The sequence below is a fragment of the Amblyraja radiata genome, chromosome 3 (genome assembly GCF_010909765.2).
Source record: "Amblyraja radiata isolate CabotCenter1 chromosome 3, sAmbRad1.1.pri, whole genome shotgun sequence".
Classification (NCBI taxonomy): Eukaryota; Metazoa; Chordata; class Chondrichthyes; order Rajiformes; family Rajidae; genus Amblyraja; species Amblyraja radiata.
In genome coordinates, this window is record NC_045958.1 from 61723237 (window position 1) to 61742912 (window position 19676).

Sequence of the window (19676 nt, forward strand, 5' to 3'; positions counted from 1 at the left end):
TACGAATACCGTTGCACTCAGTATTTCTACTAAACTCTACCTATATATCACATGTCACTTGTATTTGTTAAGTACCAGATGGGAACGAAGAGGAGGGTTAAGAACATGAATGCTGTCCAGTTGTTCAGCCTTCTTTTAGCATGAAAATGTAGTGCCTGAGAGCAGGCTTTTCTTGCATAAACCTAGGCACGAATAAGCATACTTAGCCCTAGGCAAACTTGGCCATATCAGCGGATATGGGGAGAAGGCCGGAACGGGGTACTTATTGGGGATGATCAGCCATGATCACATTGAATGGTGGCACTGGCTCAAAGGGCTGAATGCCCTACTCCTGCACATATTGTCTATTGTACTTACATTGTAATGATAATGCTGGGACTAAATGGAATCTTAGGCACCAAATCCTTCAGGCAAGCGGAACTTAGGCAGTTAAAAGTCCACAAATCTGTACCTACTTGAAACTAGTGATAAACACAAAATGCTGGAGTAACTCAGCGGGATAGGCAGAAGGTCTGGATAGAAGGAATGGGTGATGTTTCGGGTTGAAACCCTTCTTCAGACTTGAAACTAACTTGCAAAGCATTTTAAAGTGATGGTAGGAGGAGGGGAAGCAGAAAGAGAATAGCAATAGTCAATCCCAACAGATTTTTCCTCTTTCCAATTCTCGTGCCTTCCCTGCCAGGGTTGAAGGTCGTCAACTGGTAGCATTTAAACACTAAGAGTTTTAATACAAATTCCTTCCTTTTCTCACCATTGGAAGAATAGTTGATTTTTTAACCTAGTCAAAACACAACTATCAAATCAAATGACGATGCGGTGTACAAAAAATATGAACAAGGTCTTCCCATTTTAATCAAAATTGCATTAATTTCTGCTCCAAAGTCACTTCCAAAAAAAAGCCAAATATGGTCAGATGACTGAACCAGAGAGCAAACAATGAAAAAGCCTTGGCATGGGTTATTATCAAATAGAAATAAAATTGTAATAATTCACAGCAATTCGACATTCTCCCTTTCCAAATTACCCATCCCTGGATTTAAGTGCATTTTTAAATATGGCTGAAGTATTGGCGTCAACACCTGCATTATCAATTGAAATGGAGAATATTTGTGAGACTCACCACCTTCAATCATTGCAGTACTTCTGACACAGATGGCCCCCATGGTGGCATGGGGTTGAAATAAAATCACCGACAATAAATGTGACTTGTTTCAGGTCATGGATTCGTCCAACTCATGAGAGGCAATAGCAAGGTTCAGATCTCCTGCACTGGTCACAGTGACCTGGGTCAACATTCTGCTGAATTGCAATGATTCACTCTTTCGCGATCATGCTCAGAATCCTCTACGTGGTCTTCCCCTGCTGATGGAGTTCCTCACGAACACCAGGTTGTTTGTGGACTGGTGAAATTAATCTTATTGCTGCTTCTAATCTTTACTCTTTGTAAGTTTAATATCAAACATTTTATTAAACTGTATAGTTTTTTTTTTAAACAAAGTTTACTTTGTCACTGTCACACCTTTTTTTAAATTTAAAAGTGGCATTTACAAACTGCTTACACCAACTTTGCTTTTAAACAAAAGCATTGTCTAATTTTACCGATTCAGGAGGTACCTGGACTACCTCGTCTACACATCTGGACGCCCGCAGCTGGGGGGAAATGGAAGAGGACTGGCCAATTTTTGTGCCTTCCACCACAGTGATGAATGCTGTGGTGGATGTTTGTATTAAATTTTTATTGTGTTTTTGTGTGTTCTTTTTTCATTGTACCGCTGCTGGCAAATTCATTTCACTTGCATTTTATGTGCAAGTGACGAATAAAACTGATTGATGGATTGATGTAAGAATTTACAGCTGGTCCTCTTTCTTTTGCTCAGTGATCACAATCTTTCTTTCCAGCTCACCTACATCATTATCAAAGTGGAATATACAAAGTATACTTAAAAAAATATTATTCACAAAACATGCACATTACTGACAAGGCTATGTTTACTGCCCTGTTTCAATTGTGACAAAACTTGCTTCGTCCTATCGACATTGAGTGTTTATGGTATTATGTGGGGAGTTTGAGTTTTGATACAGTAAAACAACTTCTAGGGCACAAAGTATAAGAGTCGGGGAGTCATGTTACAGCATTATAAAACTTTGGTTAGGCCACATTTGGAATAATGTGTGCAGTTCTGGTCGCTTCTTTACAGGAAGGATGTGGATGGGTGCAGAAGCACTTTACCGGGATACTGCCTGGATTAGAGAGGTTGGACAAACTCAAATTGTTTTCTCTGGTGCATTGGAGGCCGAGGGAGATTTAATAAAGTTTATAAAATTATGTGAGGCTTACATATGATGGACAGTCCAAATCGTTTTCCAAAATTGAAATGCCCAATTATGAACATAGCTTTAAAAGGCCAGAGGGGGAACGTTTAAAAGGAGATGAGCAGAGCATTATGTTCATAACAGACATCAAGGGCCAAACGGCCTGTTCCTGTGCTAGACTGTTCTATACTAAATAGCCATGTGGTAAGGAAATCTGATTCGTGGAAAACGGGTTTGCCTTCAGCAAAGCTCCTCTTGTCTTTCTCATTGCCAAAAGCCAAATAAGCAAGATGTTCTTGAAGTAATCTTGTGTTTTTGCAGAGCAGAAGAGATGAGGTTGTTATCCGATCATGAGCAACTGAAAATGTTATGTATTATTTGGAGTTTGGACAATTGGGGCTGATCTTATTGAAATATGCAAGATCATAATGTGCAGGAAGGAACTGCAGATGCTGGTTCAGAGTGAGGCTAAACGCAAATTGGAGGTACAGGATCTCATATTTCACTTGGGCAGCTTACAGCCCAGTGGTATGAGATAATATTGAGTTCATTCACTTCAGGTAGCCCCAGCATTCCCTCTCTCTCTCTCTCTCCATCCCTCTCCCATCCAAGTTGCACTAGCTTTGCGTTTTCACCCTACAAACAGCTAACAATGGCCTGTTTCCTTTATCATCGCAACTTTTTTGCTTATCTTTTATTAATTCTTCTTTATATCTCCATATCATCTATATCTCTCATTTCCCATTATCCCCAACCAGTCTGAAGAAGGGTCTCGACCCGAAACGTCACCCATTCCTTCTCTCCAGAGATGCTGCCAGTCCCGCTGAGTCACTCCAGCTTTTTGTGTCTATGCAAGATCATAAAGTAGATATCATGATGTTTCCATGAGTGGGATATGGTTGTGAGATGGGCAACTCTCTGGAATTTCCTACCCTAGACGGTCTTGGAGGCATTTAAAAGTGGTGTTGGATGTTTTTTTTGAAAAATCATGGAACTGGGGGCCATGTGGCATGGACACAGAAGAGAGTTGAAGCCTGGGGCACACAGTCAGAGTGGAAACAGGCCTTTTGGCCCAACTCGCCCACACCTGCCAACAATGTCCCAGCTACCATAATCCCACTTGCCTTGCTTGGTCCATATCCCTCCAAACCTGTCCTATCCATGTACCAGTCTAACTGAAATTATCATACTGAATGGAGTAGACTTGTGGGAGGTAGGTAAGCTACTCCTTCTCCTATTTTCTTACCATATAGCATGCAATCAGAGCATAACTCGTTCCTGTTGACCAAGATGCCCATCCGAGCTGGTCCCATTTGCCCTCATTTGACCCATATTCCTTCAAACCTTTCCTGTCCATGTAGTTGGCCAAATGACTTTTAGATGTTGTATTTGTATCTGCCTCAACCAATTCATTTGGCAGCTTGTTCCACACAAGTACCATTCTGCAAAAAAAAAAAATTGGTCCCCTCAGGGTCTTATTCCCCTACCGCAGGAAATAGACTATGCATTCATCCTACCTATGCTCATTATTTTATACATCCTTTGTAAGATCACTCCTCAGTCTCCTCTGCTGCAAAGAATAATTGTGTTTATCCTTCAGCCAAAGTAGCCATTCATTATATTAGCGTGGTCACACGCATTTGGCCTTTTACAGTATTGATCATTTGGTCTGGAGTGCCATCGTATCTAGAAATTGTACGTGTGCTATCACATTTCTGGCCTAACCATGGTAAATTGCAGATATAAGCTACTATAGAGTCTTGAATAATGAATATTTTTCTGTCCATTTTGTAATTTTTCTTTCATTCAGACATGCAGCATGATGATTTCAACATAAAATGACTTGAATGGTGAAAAAGCACGAAATAAGGTCCAGATCTGGCCACCTTGAAAGCAGAATGTTTTGCAGACAGGATTTAAAAATAAGACACAAGAAACTGCAGCTGCTGGAATCTTCAGCAAAACAAAGTGCTGGAGGCACTCAGCAGGTTAGGCAGCATCACAGAAAGGAATGGACAGATGGTAGTCTATTTGCATTTTGCTCAAGAGACGAGATGTTACCAGAATTAAGATAACCAGACAAAGGGGACAAATAGCATGAATACAAGGAAATAGTTCACACTTGTGACCAAATTCAGAAATAGACACTATAAAAGGGTAGTTTACAAACATTAGTGTAAAATTTGATAAGATAACATATAACGTACAAAGCATTGTTATTTAAAGTGGCTAAAGTAAGTAACACAGGTACTTTTATGGAAGGAAGGAGAAAAATGACTACGTTACAAGAAAAGGATGGCAGGAGTTAAGGGAAGTTTGAATGAGCATGGAACGTTTTGGGCTGAATGGCACCCACCTTTCAATGATGTATAAAGTCTGTTAAAATGATAATTTCATATCTTGGTGCAGTGCACATGGCACTCTGGATCAAAATCAAGAGACAACAACCTACTCCTTCTCAAACACTTAAAATAGTTACAAAAATGAAAGATCAGCCAAATGTGGGTAGGTGGGACTGACGTCGATGGAGCCTCAGGGGGCCTAGTGTAGATGGGGCACTGTGGTCGGCATGGATAAGTTGAGCCACAGGGCCCGTTTCTGCGCTGTATGACTCTGACTCCAAGTACAAACACAAATATAGAGTTCCTCATTGGGTGGGGAACAGAAATAAAGAATTTCACACCAAATTAAATTCTAAATAAACACAAACACCCATAAGTTATCTGGATCATGAGAACCAAAACCTTAAGGAATGGCACAGCAGCGCCGCCAGTAGAGCTGCAGTCTCACAGCTCCAGAACTCAAGATTTGAGCCTGACCTCAGGTGATGTTTATGTGGAGTTTGCACATTCTCCTGGTGATCACATGGGTTTCCCCTGGGGGCTCTCGTTTCCTCCCACATCCCAAAAATAAGTGGATTTGTAGATTAATTGGCCTTTGTAAATTGCCGCGAGTGTGCAAGGAGTGGATGTGGGATAATAGGGAACTAGTGTGAATAGGTGATTAATGGTCGGTATGGGCTCAGTGGGCTGAAGGACCCTTATCCATGTTGCATCTCCAAACTAAACGAGGAATGTTCTATCGGGAATCCATATAGTGGCTACATTGGACAGTAGCTGACAAATGAGATGTAGTCTAACATTAACAGCGCTGAATACTTAAGGCGGCAAAAGGTGACAAAAGTGCAGCACACATATTTTGTGACCAGCTTATATTCTGAAAAAAGAGATATCCTGTGGAAGTGTTTTTAATTCTCAAACATTTGAGAGAGATTTATTTTGAACTCCACACATTCTGCACTGGACATCGGGATTGGTACTGGGTTGCTGGAGCTGAAGCTGCAGTTCTACCATAAAGGGGATGTTGATTTACTTTTAAAAAATTTTTTTAAATCACATTTCATTGTGATAATGAACAGAAACAAGAAAGAAAACAGAGGAGAAGAGCTTTGGGAGCCATAGGTCTAAAGTCCCATGTTTCTTCCTGGCTTGTGGAGTTGTAAAAGAGGTCCTAAATTACACATTATGCCAAATGATTACACCACCTTGTTTATGCCAAATGATTACACACACACAAAATGTTTTGATCTTTGGACATGGGTCTTATAATTAATCATCTAAGTAATTCTCTTACAAACAACAGCTACCAGAAAACATTAAGTAGTAAATACCGACGTAATGGCAAAAAAAAATGTCTCAACCATCCCTCGAGGCCAAACTAAATCCCAATCTCTGTGGCTACACCAGCCTCCTCAGACGTAGACACGCCATACTATGTATCAAATCCCACCCACAAGCATACAAAAAAGATAACTAGAAATATCTAGACATAGCTATATACTAACTAACAGTAACTAACTAAAGCATAAATGGCTCCTACAACTGAGGAGGGGAGGGAAAGAGGGAACGAAGGAATCGAGAGGGAAGACAGATAGAGGCAATTAAAGAGATGAACAATGTGAGAATAGAAAAAGAGAGATAGCAATATCTTGAGTCTGTGTTATGGTAAGATTGCACCTGTCCTTAGAGTACATGTTAGTGCCAAGTCTGTGCAGCAGCACCTGGTCTTCAATCATCTTGGTCCTGCTTGCCACTGGACCAAGAGCTTGGACAAGATTATGTGGTAATACAACTGACACCAAAAATTCACTATAGGCATCTTCCATTTCCCAGAACTAGAGTGAATACAAGTTGTCCTCAAGCTGAAGTATTGCCTACAAAGAGAAAAGATAGGCGAGATGGAGGGGAGGTTTGATGAGGTATCACATGACATTGAGTTTATAGCCTCCTGCAAAGTAGACTGGATGGGGCTTGCAGAATCCTTCTGTAAAATAACATTGTGACTCAGTTAGAATTCCATTCTGAAATGCAGACTTCTTGGAAACACTTACAACTTGCATTGGTGAGATTTGGACTCTAAACTTGCCGTTAGCCTAGCACATTATCATAGCCATAAATAGGGATAATGGCTCAACAGGTTTCAATTGGAGAAGGATAAAGGATAGGGATAGATGTGTGACAAATGTTGCAGGTTTTGGTTTGTGTACAGATTCGATGCACTAATGTCACATTAAAAATGGATGTAAACAAATATAAGGCAAAAAGTTGGTCAGAGTTGAGTTGATGTCAGTGCAATTGGCAACTGTCTAGCAAATTCAATTGCCTTCTTTGTATTTCACTAAATTATGCAGTGGAAGACCTTTATGCAGTCCCGTTACATAGAAGTCAGGATTCTTAAAACAAATACATGGACATACACATGCCGAGTCATAGAGTGATAGTGTGGAAACAGGTCCTTCGGCCCAACTTGCCCACACGTCCCAGCTACACTAGTCCCACCTGCCCGCGTTTGGTCCATATCCTTCCAAAACTGTCCTATCCATGCACCTATCTAACTGATTCTTAAATGCTGGGATAGTCCCATCCTCAACTACCCCCTCTGGAAGCTTGTTCCACACACCCACCTGTGTGAAAATGTTACCCCTCAGATTCTTATTAAATCTTTTCCCCTTCACCTTAAACCTATGTCCTCTGGCCCCCGATTCACCTACTCTGGGCAAGAGACTCTGTGCATCTATCAGATCTATTCCTCATGATTTTATACACCTCAATAAGACCTCCCCTCGTCCTGCGCTCCAAGGGATAGAGTGCCAGCAGACTCAACCTTGTGACATCTTATTCGTCACAACACAGAAATCGTTAGACACTATTGTCAGTTCAGATTGCTCTGTATACCCAATCTTTAAACAAGAAGGGAATTATCTCTCTACTTGGTTATTTATGTTTTCAAAAACCATCAAAAGAAAGCCAACCACTTACCAGTCATTGCACTGACTTGACCAGCCATGAGGTATTTCTCAGTTCCGTTATACATGTTGACATCGATGATTCCCTTCCGGATAGTTTCTCCGACCTTTGCTCCAAGCAGTACAGACCCAGTTGTTTCAAAAATGGAAGCCAGGATGCAGGCTTGGCGCAGTGTCACAACACCAGAGCCCACAGCAGTACCAAAAGAATTAGCCACATCATTTGCACCCACAGAGAAAGCGAGAATAAAGGCTATTATGAAGCCAACTATCACCATCCACATGTATTCATCCAGCACCATCTTGATTTTTTCGGTTTCAAATATGTGCACAAATGTGAATTGGAAGAATCACATACAGAACACTCACAACCCTAGGCCAAGCTTCTGTAAACTGTAGTTTTCTTCTGTAAAAGTGCTTGGGAGATATTGTACTGCTAACTAATACTTCTCTGGGTAGTGATAACACAGTTTCTTAGGCTTAGGGTTATCAGCAGGTGAATGCATTCCATAGTTAAGTGTCCAGTTTGGTAGACAGGGATGGTCAACTCCTGTAAAAAAAAAAAGCATAGAAAGAAAAAGATCAACACAATATTTTATACAGGTAGAATGAATATCAAACGAAAACATAAAAAAAAAAAAAATCCAGATCTTTTCTTATAATCTTACAAACATTCACTTCAGGATGGTAAGAACAGGCAGATGGCAGTACTGCTACTTATCCTCCCCCAGCTCCACCTCTGGCCCCAGCAGGCTGGCCATCGTTTAATCTTTTGAGTTCACCCAAGTACATAGGGATGCGATTTAAGAATTCAGTTGCTCAAAACCACCCCAACTATATGAAAATAGCAGCATGTCCATCCCGTCCCCCACGTATTGCAACCAGTCAATACCATTCTAATTAGGGTGCCAGTGCAACATGGCTTAATTATTTCCTTAATTCATCACCCATGGTTACCAGGGTCAGTTACGGAAGGACTAGCACGTAGGCCCTCTGTATCATAGCAGCAATGTCCCATCCCCAAAAAAGCCGGAAGCAGCTGAAATGTATTATTTCTGATTTAAAGTTATTTAATGTGTCTAACATTCAAATATTTAAACAATAATTTTTTTTTTTAAACAGTAATTAAATAAAGTAAAATGAAATAACCATATCTTTTGCTTTTCCTATTGAAACCTAAAGAGCTCTCAGCTCCCTATGCCAGCATCACCAGGCACTGGAGCAGAAGGGCGATTTCCCAAATAAACAGCCAGATTTGACCTTTGAAATCTGCCAGCAAGTCCCACATTGCCAGATTTCGTGGCACGTTCATGGAAATCCATAGGTTCAGTTCCTGCGATTAAAGACCAGCATTCCAAAAGTCAGCAAGATCCAACCATCAATCTCTACGGGGTAGCACTTTATACGCTTTAAATATTATTTCCACCCAATTCAAAAAGGAATAAAAATAGCTTTTCCACAATACCTTACAACAGTCCAAAGCACCTCAGCTTTTGGAAATGCAGTCACTGTTTTGACGTAGAGAAATGCAGCAGCCAATATATTGCAAAATTCCACAAACAGCATTGAAATAGAACCTCTGGCACAAACTCAATTCTATGCAATAAAATGGCAGAAAATCAAGATGATAAAGGAGACCTTAGCTTGAAATTCATTGATGCAAATTCCAACAGATTGAAAAAAAAAAGCCCAGTTCAAAATTTCTGAAAACTGCATTTGAAATCCAAATCAACGAATGTGGCTCCAGCTGATGCAGCATTCATATACATAGTAAAAAGAAAGTACCAGAAAGCCATTAGTAGATAAAGGCAAGAATGTGGTAGTTAAAAATAAAAGCTACGATGGGCAACAAGCACCCGCAATTCAATCTCTTTGTTGAATTGGTTGCATTATTCAATGGGGGGTTTTTCCGTTAGGATTTCCACGCTGCTTTTATTTAAATAGTTAAATTTACTGTGTTTTACATTTTCAGGAAATGTAATTATTTATCGTATGTTCCTGAAAAATAAAATAACTTTCAATTCCTAATCACAAATATTTAAAATACTTCACGAAACACGTCTCAATAAATAAAGTTAAGCAAGTTTAGAAAGCAAGAGGAAAATAAACATCCATCTTTGTTGATTTTTCCCCATTTGATGAGGGATCAAAAGTTAGTGTCACAAACGGCTTGTGTCTATAGAGGAGCAACCACACATTGCTTGGAGACTGTCAAACATCAAGCGTACAATTGTCTTTATTGGGTTTGGATATGGATTTGTTCTGGTTATTAAAATCTGTATTTTTGTTTGTGCAACACAAGATCATCACTTAATCCTTCAGGCTTTGTAACATATTCTTTCACACAAGTAATTTTTGGATTTGACAGAACAATGGGTGCTCGAGGTCACATCCATTCTGAGCAGATCTCTGCCAAGATATAAGTCTGAAGGGTCCCGACCAAAAACATCACGTGTTCTCCAAAGATGCTGCCTGACCCAGTGCTAAGTTACTCCAGCACTGTCTTTATTTCGATTTATACTGTAAGCAGGTTCCAAATCCGCTGAAGCATTTGAGACACCATCGCAGGAAAAACAATCCACAATTTATTTATTAATTTAAGAGGAACTCCTAATCCTATTCCATGATTATGTACTGGTGACAGCAAAGGAAAGGTGGTGCATCAAACATCCGTGGAGGTATTCACAGCCAAATTTCCAACAGATAATGCAATAGCAAATAACAAAGTCAACAACAAACAGGCAACATCTGTCAAAGAGAACCTAAAAAAGAACAAATATGTGTGGAGAAACAACAAAGACTTTTAGGCAACAATGTAATAACTATAGATACACACAAAATGCTGGAGTAACTCATCTCTGGAGAGCCAATGATACAAATCCAGCTGGAAGAGCATACTCGGAGGAAGACATTGCGATTCTGCAAAAGGATATGGATGGATTGCATGATGGGCAAAAACCTGGCAAATAGAGTTTAATGTGAGGAAGTGGGAGGTCATTCACTTAGGTATGAAGAATCAAATCGCAGGTTATCTAAATGGAGAGGACCTGCAAATAAGTGCAGCTCAGTGGGATTCAAGCATTCTGGATCACAAAAAGTTAGCAGGCAGGTCAGCAAGTAGTTATGCAGGCAAATGGCATTGTGGCCTTTATTGCAAAAGGATTGCGTTTAAGAATAGGGACGTTTTATTACAGTTATACGGGGTGTTGGTGAAGCCACAACTGTCATACTGTGCAGTTTTGGTCCCCTTACTCATGAAAAGGATATAGCAGCCTTGGAGGCAGCCGAAAAGGTGATTCACCAGGCTAATTCCAAGGACGAGAATCCGAGCTAAAGAGGCTATACAGTTTGGATCTGTATTCGGATAGGGGCTTCGCAAGGTGGATATTGACATGTTACCTCTAGTGATAGAGCCACAAACAGGGAAACATATTTGCAAAGTAATTGGCATCATTTAAAATTGAATTGTGTAGCAATTTATTCTTTCAAAACATATGGAATCTATCGCATTAATGTAAATGGTAAATAATTGATGGCCACAAACTGATCTCCAAGGTAACCTGGTAACTTCCCTCCAGGCATAGGTCAGGATCCCTCAAGCCTCCTCTGTTACTCAATGCAATCAATCAATATTTCAGTTCTAAATGACTACCTCTAGACCCAGTGAAGTGCTGGATCAGGACTGCACCAAAGCACCAACCTGGATTATACATTCAGGGGACTGGAATGGGATTCAAATCCACAACCTATGATAGGGGAGAAAGTCAGTAAACAGGCTCTTCAGCCAAACTCATGCACAAGCTGTACCCATTTCCCTGTAAGCCCTTCCTATCCATGTGGCCATCTCAAATGTATTTTTAATGTTGTCTACGTCTCTGAAGTTAGATTTAGCTTTTGGGGCTAACAGAACCAAGGGATATGGGGAAAAAGCAGGAACAGGTTACTGGTTTTAAATGATCAGCCATGATCATATTGAATGGCGGTGCAGGCTCAAAGGGCCAAATGGCCTACTCCTGCACCTATTTTCTATGTTTCTATGTTTCAATGGATTTACTGGATGAATTGAAAGACAATGCTAAAGAGACATTTCAAATAAAAAAAAGCAATAAATATTATTTTATTCAAGAATGGGGAAATAGAATAGGTTATTTCAGATAATGAGTTGAGAAAAATATTTGGCACATGTCTACAGAGAGTCCAGGTACTATACATTTTTCTTTTACATTGATAGGATAACTTAATATTGATAAACCGAGGTTATGCCATTCAAATTCTACCACTACTGTCAAATGCTGGTTAAAAAACATACCTATGCCAGACATACATTCTTACGTATACATGTGCCCAGACACCAGAATACAAAGAGTAAAACTGCTGAACCAGTTTTATTTTGCAGCATGTTTTGCTAAAATTTATCTCAATTAATAAGTTGCATAATTATTCTGCGGACTCATTTCTGGAAGATCCTGCATTAACTGATCACAAAGGGGATACGCAAGTCAGACCAGACTGCCCACTGTGCCCAGTAGCCCCAAGAATCTTTAAATTGTAGCGGCACCATACGTGGTGAATAAAGGTGAGACGCCAGGCCGGTTCAAAGAGTCATTTATTCAGTGGTGACACGTTAGGTTGGTGCGCTAACTATAATATAATGTTGCTGTAACTGAGCGAGGTTGTTATCTCGGGCTCAGCTACTTGTCGACTTCTCAAGGTCTCGGGGTGAGAGACCTTTAGTACCAGGACACTCCCTCTAGCCCATGACGTCACGTGCCCGCCCTCGTATCTCCTGACGAGGGTTCGAGCAAGAGTGGCCCGTGTTTAGGCTGACGCCACAGGACCCCCCCAGAACCGGAGGAAGGAGTAGAATGATCGAGGGCGGCTCCTGCATGTGGGTCGGGGACAACCCGGGCGAGAGTCGGGACGGAGGCTCCACGGGCGCAGTGACGCTCTGCGTGGGCGATCCCGAGGTACCGAGGGGTGCGAGAGGACCGATGCAGAAGCCGCCGGACAGAAGAGACACAGTCGCATCTCCTCGACCAGCGAAGCAAGAGTGGCCCGTGTTTAGGCTGACGCCACAAAATCATGTTTGGAAAGGATTATTTAAGGGAGGCAAAACATAAAATCTTATAGACACAAAATGCTCCAGCATCTCTGGTGAGAGGGAATGAGTAACATTTTGGGTCGAGACCATTCTTCAGAATCAACCCAAAATATCACCCATTACTTCTCTCCAGAGATGCTGCCTGTCCCGCTGAGTTACTCCAGCTTCGTGTGTCTGTCTATCTCTGGTGTAAACCAGCATCTGCAATTACTTCCTACACAATATTATTTTTGGTTTTATCCACATTTGGAGATAAATGTGGAAAACATGGAAAAGATTTCTTCCCATATCATTGCACACAGTCATTCAAAAATGGAATTATCCAAGCATTGAAGATGCAACGGAAGCGACTCATTGGCAAATGATTGTTGAAGGTGCGCGCAGGTTGTAAACTATCATAGTTCACACCTGTAAGTTTATTTTCAAAGTTCATAAGGAAGGGCCACAAGTACCCGAGCGTAATCAGTTCTTGAGTCATTGCACTTGAACAAATCATCTCTACCCCTCCCAAACCCCAAGCAAAGTCGTTCCACAAGATGTTCAGAGGATCTTGCACATCCCCACTACTGAAACATGGGAAGAAATACAAATTCCCCAAGTGGTTCTTCAGTATTCATACAAAACATGTGCTACAATTATGCACTTTTAATTTTAAACCCCAAGGCAAGAAGAAAGTTAAGCCCGACAATAAATCAATCTACAAGTATAGTGCAATAATATTATCCCAGAATTTATGACTGTAAATAATTTCACAGACAACAGACTAAAAACTGCCAAAAACTTCATGTCCAGATAGTTACACAGTTAAACGTGCAAAGCTGAGAAATCCTGTCAGTGAAGCGCTACCCTACAAATGTTAAATCAACTGCATTTTACACTTCTTGTAAAATCCACTGAATAGGTTGAGCTTTAATAAATCAACTGAAACGGACTTTTCAAACAATGTCATAATTATTACTAAAACCTTCTCTAGTCTGGACAAATCGGCCAAACTAATTGCAATATACAAATGCAACGATTTTAAAGGTTAACAATGAACTCTGGTATTTCAGCTTCTACTTTAATCATGTCAATCTCACAATGTCACTTTTGTTAAGCGTTTACAAGTTAATTATATTGTATGATTTATATTGGTTTTCTTCTCAGACAATTGTTAAATTGGTCTGCAGTTTTGCTTGCCCCCAGATGCCTCACAGCCTGCAGTGATGGTGCCTAAAGTTATGCACCAGTGTTGGGTGGAGGGGAGGTGAGGGGGTAGAGAAAGGACTGCGCGGAAAGGAGGGGGTGGTGAGGAAACAGAAAAAAAGTTGCCACAGAGCCCCACCAAGTGTTTGTGGGCAACTGAGAGATCAGCAGCAAACACTGTTCCTTCACGGTTGGTGGCAAAAATCAGGTCAATAAGTTAGCCAATCTTGTGCTGCACTTCACATCAAAATCTGCAGACAAACCAATAGAAAATTGGATAAATCGCAGAAAACAAATCTAAGTGTAAAGATCTGCACAGAATCGTTTCATGAAAAAACTGATTAAGCAACATACATTGTCTTTTTTTTAGAAAACATATACAAGCTTAGCTGAGCAGTAATATAATTAATCACTTGGTAAAGTAAAATGCCATCAGCAAAGAAACCATAGAGAACTGAGGGAGCTGCCTTACCGTCTCACTGAAAAGGCCAATGCAAACGTTAGGGTCAAACTCAACAAGTTGAGCAGACGCACTGATATACCAGCCCAGTGTTTAAAATATGCGTCTGTCTCCCAATCCTTTTCCTCCTCAGCTGTTCTGAAAATATTCTTAAACCTGGCAGCGTGGCTGGTAGCAGAAGCAGCAAGCAAAGCTCTGCACTTTTATAATCCAAACACTGGGACTGTCACCCAGTGTCACAGCACATGACCGAAAAACAGGAGGAGAGCTGTAGGAGGTCCTTGGCATTCTCCCAAGCAAGCATGTGTCGTGCATGTAGATGCCACTCGCTGAGCTGGAATGCTGGGCTCAAGTCCAAACTATATTATATACAACAAGAGTGGATTCACTCGATTATGTATACGAAACCGTTGGATATCAAAATTTAACATGATTAACCCAGAGAGGGAACATTTCTCTACAGTATTCCAACATCTAATCACTCACATTAAAGTGGTTTCATTATAAATAAGCCTTATAAGTTGCACGTGTTAAAAGCCAAATTAAACAGCAGCTGCATTCAGCATGCAGTTGATGCGGGTTCCTTCAGAGGTTTAAGGTTGACAGATTCAAACATCCACTTAGCTGCGTCCCCACTAGATCAGAAAAGAGATAAAGAACAAAAATAGGAAGCAGGTAAGATGGAAGCAATAGGAAGACAGAGCCACTTTTAACATCCTGTCCCCAAGAAAAGTTGTGACCATGAATATGCCATCATTCTGAGCCATTGGTACTCAGGCAGGAAGAGTCTGTACTCAATGCAACGGAGATAAATGGCATCAGCAATGTGCCTCATCAAGACACAGGGGCTATTAACTCAAGCACCATTAAAAGCCAGTCTGCATCACTTAAAGAGAGTCCACAACAAGATTGCAGCAGGTGGTGACCAGGAAAGAGCGAGGATGCAAGGAAAGGCATAACAATACTTTTCTATGTGGTTACATGTATAAAACAGGATATACTCCAAGCTTGGTTTCAGAAACTAGTGGAACCTTTGGAGATGCAGGAAAATAAAAGGGCTGTGGTTTATCCATGCATAACATACCATACAGACGTGCATGAGAAGATCAAGATGTCGGCAAATGGGAAAAGCCCGAAAACCTGGATGAAGGTGTACATCCCAGCATCTGCACCACATACATTCCCATTTTTCACCTACAATCGCAAATACACACGCAAACATATGCCAGCCGCAATTCCATTATGAAATCGGTATGAAAATGCACATGGTCTATCAGAGGTCATAAACCACTTGTAGTCGAATGGAGGAAAAAAAGTAACAAACTGCCAACTTCTAGATCACACAGTTCACCACTAGAGTGTCAAATCATCATTTGTATGGAAGTGATAGGATCTCCATTTATTATTAGTAGACCCAATGCTGGGAGAACATCACTGCATCCACTCAGTACAAGTACAAGTTGCTCATTGCCTGAAACTTAGACATCTTTCTTACAAGCTCAGATTGTGGTTATACTAAATGTAGATTCAGATGTTAAGGGTCTTGTATCTGATGATTCAACAGTGTTATTTTACTCAGATTACAGAGGTATCACCGCTGGAGGAGCATCAAAGGCTCAATGAAACATCAATCCGTGGCCTCAGAATTAACCACTTTTGCCCTGCTCTTCCTATTTATACTGTCACTCATACAGATAAGATGTAATCCGAAGCCATCCTCTCTGAAGCTCCTCATCAGTTATCCTGCTACCAAAGTAGACGGGCATTCAAGAACACATGGAGGAGATACAAATTATGAATTGAAGTTCCTAAACAATTTATACTTCTCTCAGAGTGTCTCAAATCCAAAACCTTAATGTGCCTTCATTCCATAGATATTGCCTGACCTACTGAATATTTCCAGCATTTTCAGATTTATTGTCTTGCATCATCACACTGTAGCCATTTTAACAAATGTGCTGGTAAATTTCTGCAAGGTTCGATCAGAGTTCAAGCACCAATATACGTTTCAGCATCAGTGTCACACACTATCGCATTTTATATGACAATGTGGATTTTGTTGTACATAGGCTGCTCTTCTATCTAGCAAAGGCTTAGTCACTTAGCAGCTCATGGCATTGATTAAGCAGTAACTAGCCCCACCATTTGCAATGATGGTTCAAAAACTGATAACACAGCAGACTCGAGCAGACTGAAAGCATCACAGATGCTGGGATACTGCGTATTGACCTGCACAGTGTTGTTTATGGACGTGCATCAGCTGGATGCCAAAGGAATGGAATCCTTTATTGGAATAAATCTTAACAGTTGACGTGTGGTGTCCAAAAAAGGTACATGTACTCATTGGCGGACTTCAGAGGCTGCTGCTCTCTGGCAAAATAATGAAGTGCTTGAAATAGAAAGCCTTTTATGCTTTTACACAACAGTAGGTGGCAACTTATGAAATGTAGTGGAATTGGATCGTTTTTTTTGGAGCATGCTACAAGTACATAAAATTCCATGAGGTACAGATATGGTAGTTAGTCTTTTTCCCAGGGCGGGAATCTAAAAATACTAGAGGGCATATATACACAAGCAAGTATGGAAAGTGCTGCTTGGGGAGGTTATAGAAGCAGATATGGTAGCCATGTTTAAGAGGCAATTAGATAAATGATCAGGTAGATATTCGAGGGATATGGACCATATGCAGGCAGATCAGATTAGTTGCAATTGGCATCATGATCGGTACCAACATGGTGGGCTGAATGACCCGTTCTATCTCCAGGTCCAGGCCATAAAAGAACCAAACATGTAAAAGCCAATGGCCAGAGAAAACAAAAAAACTTGACAGTCATTGGTAATAGTCATCAATACTACAGTTGGAGCTTGAGACAGATTAATTACTGCATCTCAGACCATTTGCACTCCCCAGGCACATTCTGTTAATAAATCACTTCAAGGAGGAATACCTACATAAGTGTCCTATCCGGACAGACCTGGTTAGAGTAGAAGCCTAGAAGAATAAAATCCTTCAGTGTACTGCCTTTAATAATTTCGCGAAATAAATCATACATTTATAGAAATGCAACTTCCCTTAGAAGCTCAACTCATACAAGTAATGATCGAGTTAAGTTCAGTCCATGGTGGCTCCTTATAGCCCGATTCAGCTTAAACCAGCTGCATGTATGCATTTTCTAATGAGTTAGGTACATATGTAATCATGGAGAAAAGGTATTGTTAAAGCAATTTAAAATGGCTAAGCCTGGTCATTATCTTAAGGAAATCCTGAAGTGATGTGCAGATCTAAGCTGATCATCCTTCAACATCCATCCACAACTATCTGCCCTAACATTAGTTGTGACCAATATCAAAGGAGTTTCCTTCTCTCCCTCCCATTCCTACCTGTTAAAAATCAGTGCTTCTAGATGCCAAGGCAAAATGGATTGGCTGTCAAGCGCAATTACTCATCTCTTGTTCACTGATGTTTACCCACTCGTTCACTGGGTGGCATAGTCACGGCAGCAGTAGAGCTACTGCCTCACAGAGCCAGAGACCCAGGTTCGATCTTGACTAGGGGCCCTGTCTGTGTGGAGTTTGCAAGTTCTCCCTGGGTTTCCTCCAGGCACTCCAGTTTCCTCTCACATGCAGGTTTGTAGCTTAATTGGCTTCTAAATTGCCCCCAATGTGTAGGATCCAAAAGGGAATAGAACGTGTGTGCAGGTGACCAATGAACCACGTGGACTTAGTGAGCTGAAGGGCCTGTTTCCACACTATATTTCTAAACTAAATGGATTGAAACTGAAAAGGCTTATAAATTTTAACACAATCGTCAAGATTACTCTCCAGTGTTGGATCACCAAGGCTTTCTGGAAAAAGCCTGGACTTTCCTGTCAAGACTCCACTGGAAATACTATACCCAAGAAAGTAGTTACTTTAACCATTTTCAGGGAGAAGATTGTAGTTAGCAGTCTTTGAATTGAGTGTAGTAATCTCCTAACACAAATACTGACAGCAATTGCGATATGCTATAAATATCTGCAGTTACATTGATACCTACTTAATCCTTGCACAGCACTGAGGTTACAGTTGTGGCTGTAACTGGCGGCAGAATCCAAGGAAGACATCCTTACTAAAGTAAAATTCCCAATATTTAATAACTGCTGCCCAAGCAAGCTGGGTGATTGTCATTTCCTAGTAAAAACCCTCTCAACCTGCTCTCATCCCACTTCCAATACTCCTCTAGTATCTTTGCTTCCAACTCGGTTCGTTCTCCTACTCACAACACCTTTCCAAGGGAGAAATTGCTTTGCGCAGATATACACAAGAACCAAACTACTGACAATAAACATCAATATTTACTCCAAGGTGGTATCAAAGCATTATGTACAGGCGCAAAAGAAATTAAAGGATGAAGTAACTACCAAACCTCAGATCTGAAACATTCACTTTGTTTCTCCTTCACAGATGTTGCCCAACTTGCTGAGGAACTTGCTCTATGACGGGAAGTGGAATCACTACCAAAACTGGTGCGAAGTTACTATATCAACGGTATAGTATCGAATCAGAATGTGAAAGATCATTCAAAACATGCAATAACAATTCAGTGACTATGAGAAAGGTAAAGTACTTTCTGTCCTATCCCAAAATATCTTTCTGCATGATGTCTGGGAATGGGGTGGGATAACAAAATGGATCCGTTATATAGGAATTCTTCAATTCCAATTCCTCAAAATAACTGGAGAGTTTAGAGGGATCTTGGGATCCAAGCCCATAACTCTGTGAATGTGGCTGCAGAAATAGAAAGAGTGGTAAAGAAGGTATGGTATTCTTACCTTCGTTGGGGCATTGAATGCAAGAGTCAGGAAGTCATACACCTTTAGAAGACTTTGGTAAGGCCACATTTGGAGCATTGCGTGCAATTCTTGTCTTCCCAATAAGGATGCGGGGGGGTTTGGAAAGAGTTCAGAGGAGATTTACCAGAATGATGCTGGGATTAAGGGGTATTGGCCACAAGGAGAGGTTGAACAGACTTGGATTGTTTTCTCTGGAACTCCTAACTGTTGGAAAAGAGATCTACTACGCATATAAAATTATGAGAGGCATAGATAGGGTAGGCATTCAGAACATTTTCCTGCTTGGAAATATCAAATACTACAGGGCACAGCTTTAAAGGTGAGAATGGCAAAGTTTAAAGAAGATGCACAAGGCATTTATGCACAGGGTTATTTAAATACAGAGGGTGGTGAGTGATATTTAAGAGATTTTTAGACATTAGTTATGTAGGGAATGGAGGGTTATGAATTGTATGCAGACAGGTACGAGTTGGTTTTGGC

At 40.7% G+C, this 19676-nt stretch overlaps 1 protein-coding gene across 4 annotated transcripts in view; it reads right to left on the reverse strand.

Moving 5' to 3' along the window:
* slc20a2 (solute carrier family 20 member 2) overlaps positions 1 to 19676 on the reverse strand; it is an 83897-nt gene that overhangs the window by 35073 nt on the left and 29148 nt on the right. For 3 of the 4 annotated variants that reach the window (XM_033017901.1, XM_033017898.1, XM_033017900.1), the window contains one exon: positions 7632 to 8168. In XM_033017901.1, coding sequence (XP_032873792.1) covers positions 7632 to 7920 — 289 coding nt within the window. In that variant the 5' untranslated portion in view covers positions 7921 to 8168. Of the gene's footprint in view, positions 1 to 7631; positions 8169 to 14376; positions 14616 to 19676 lie in introns of those variants that run through there. The other variant, XM_033017899.1, reaches the window with a different exon arrangement.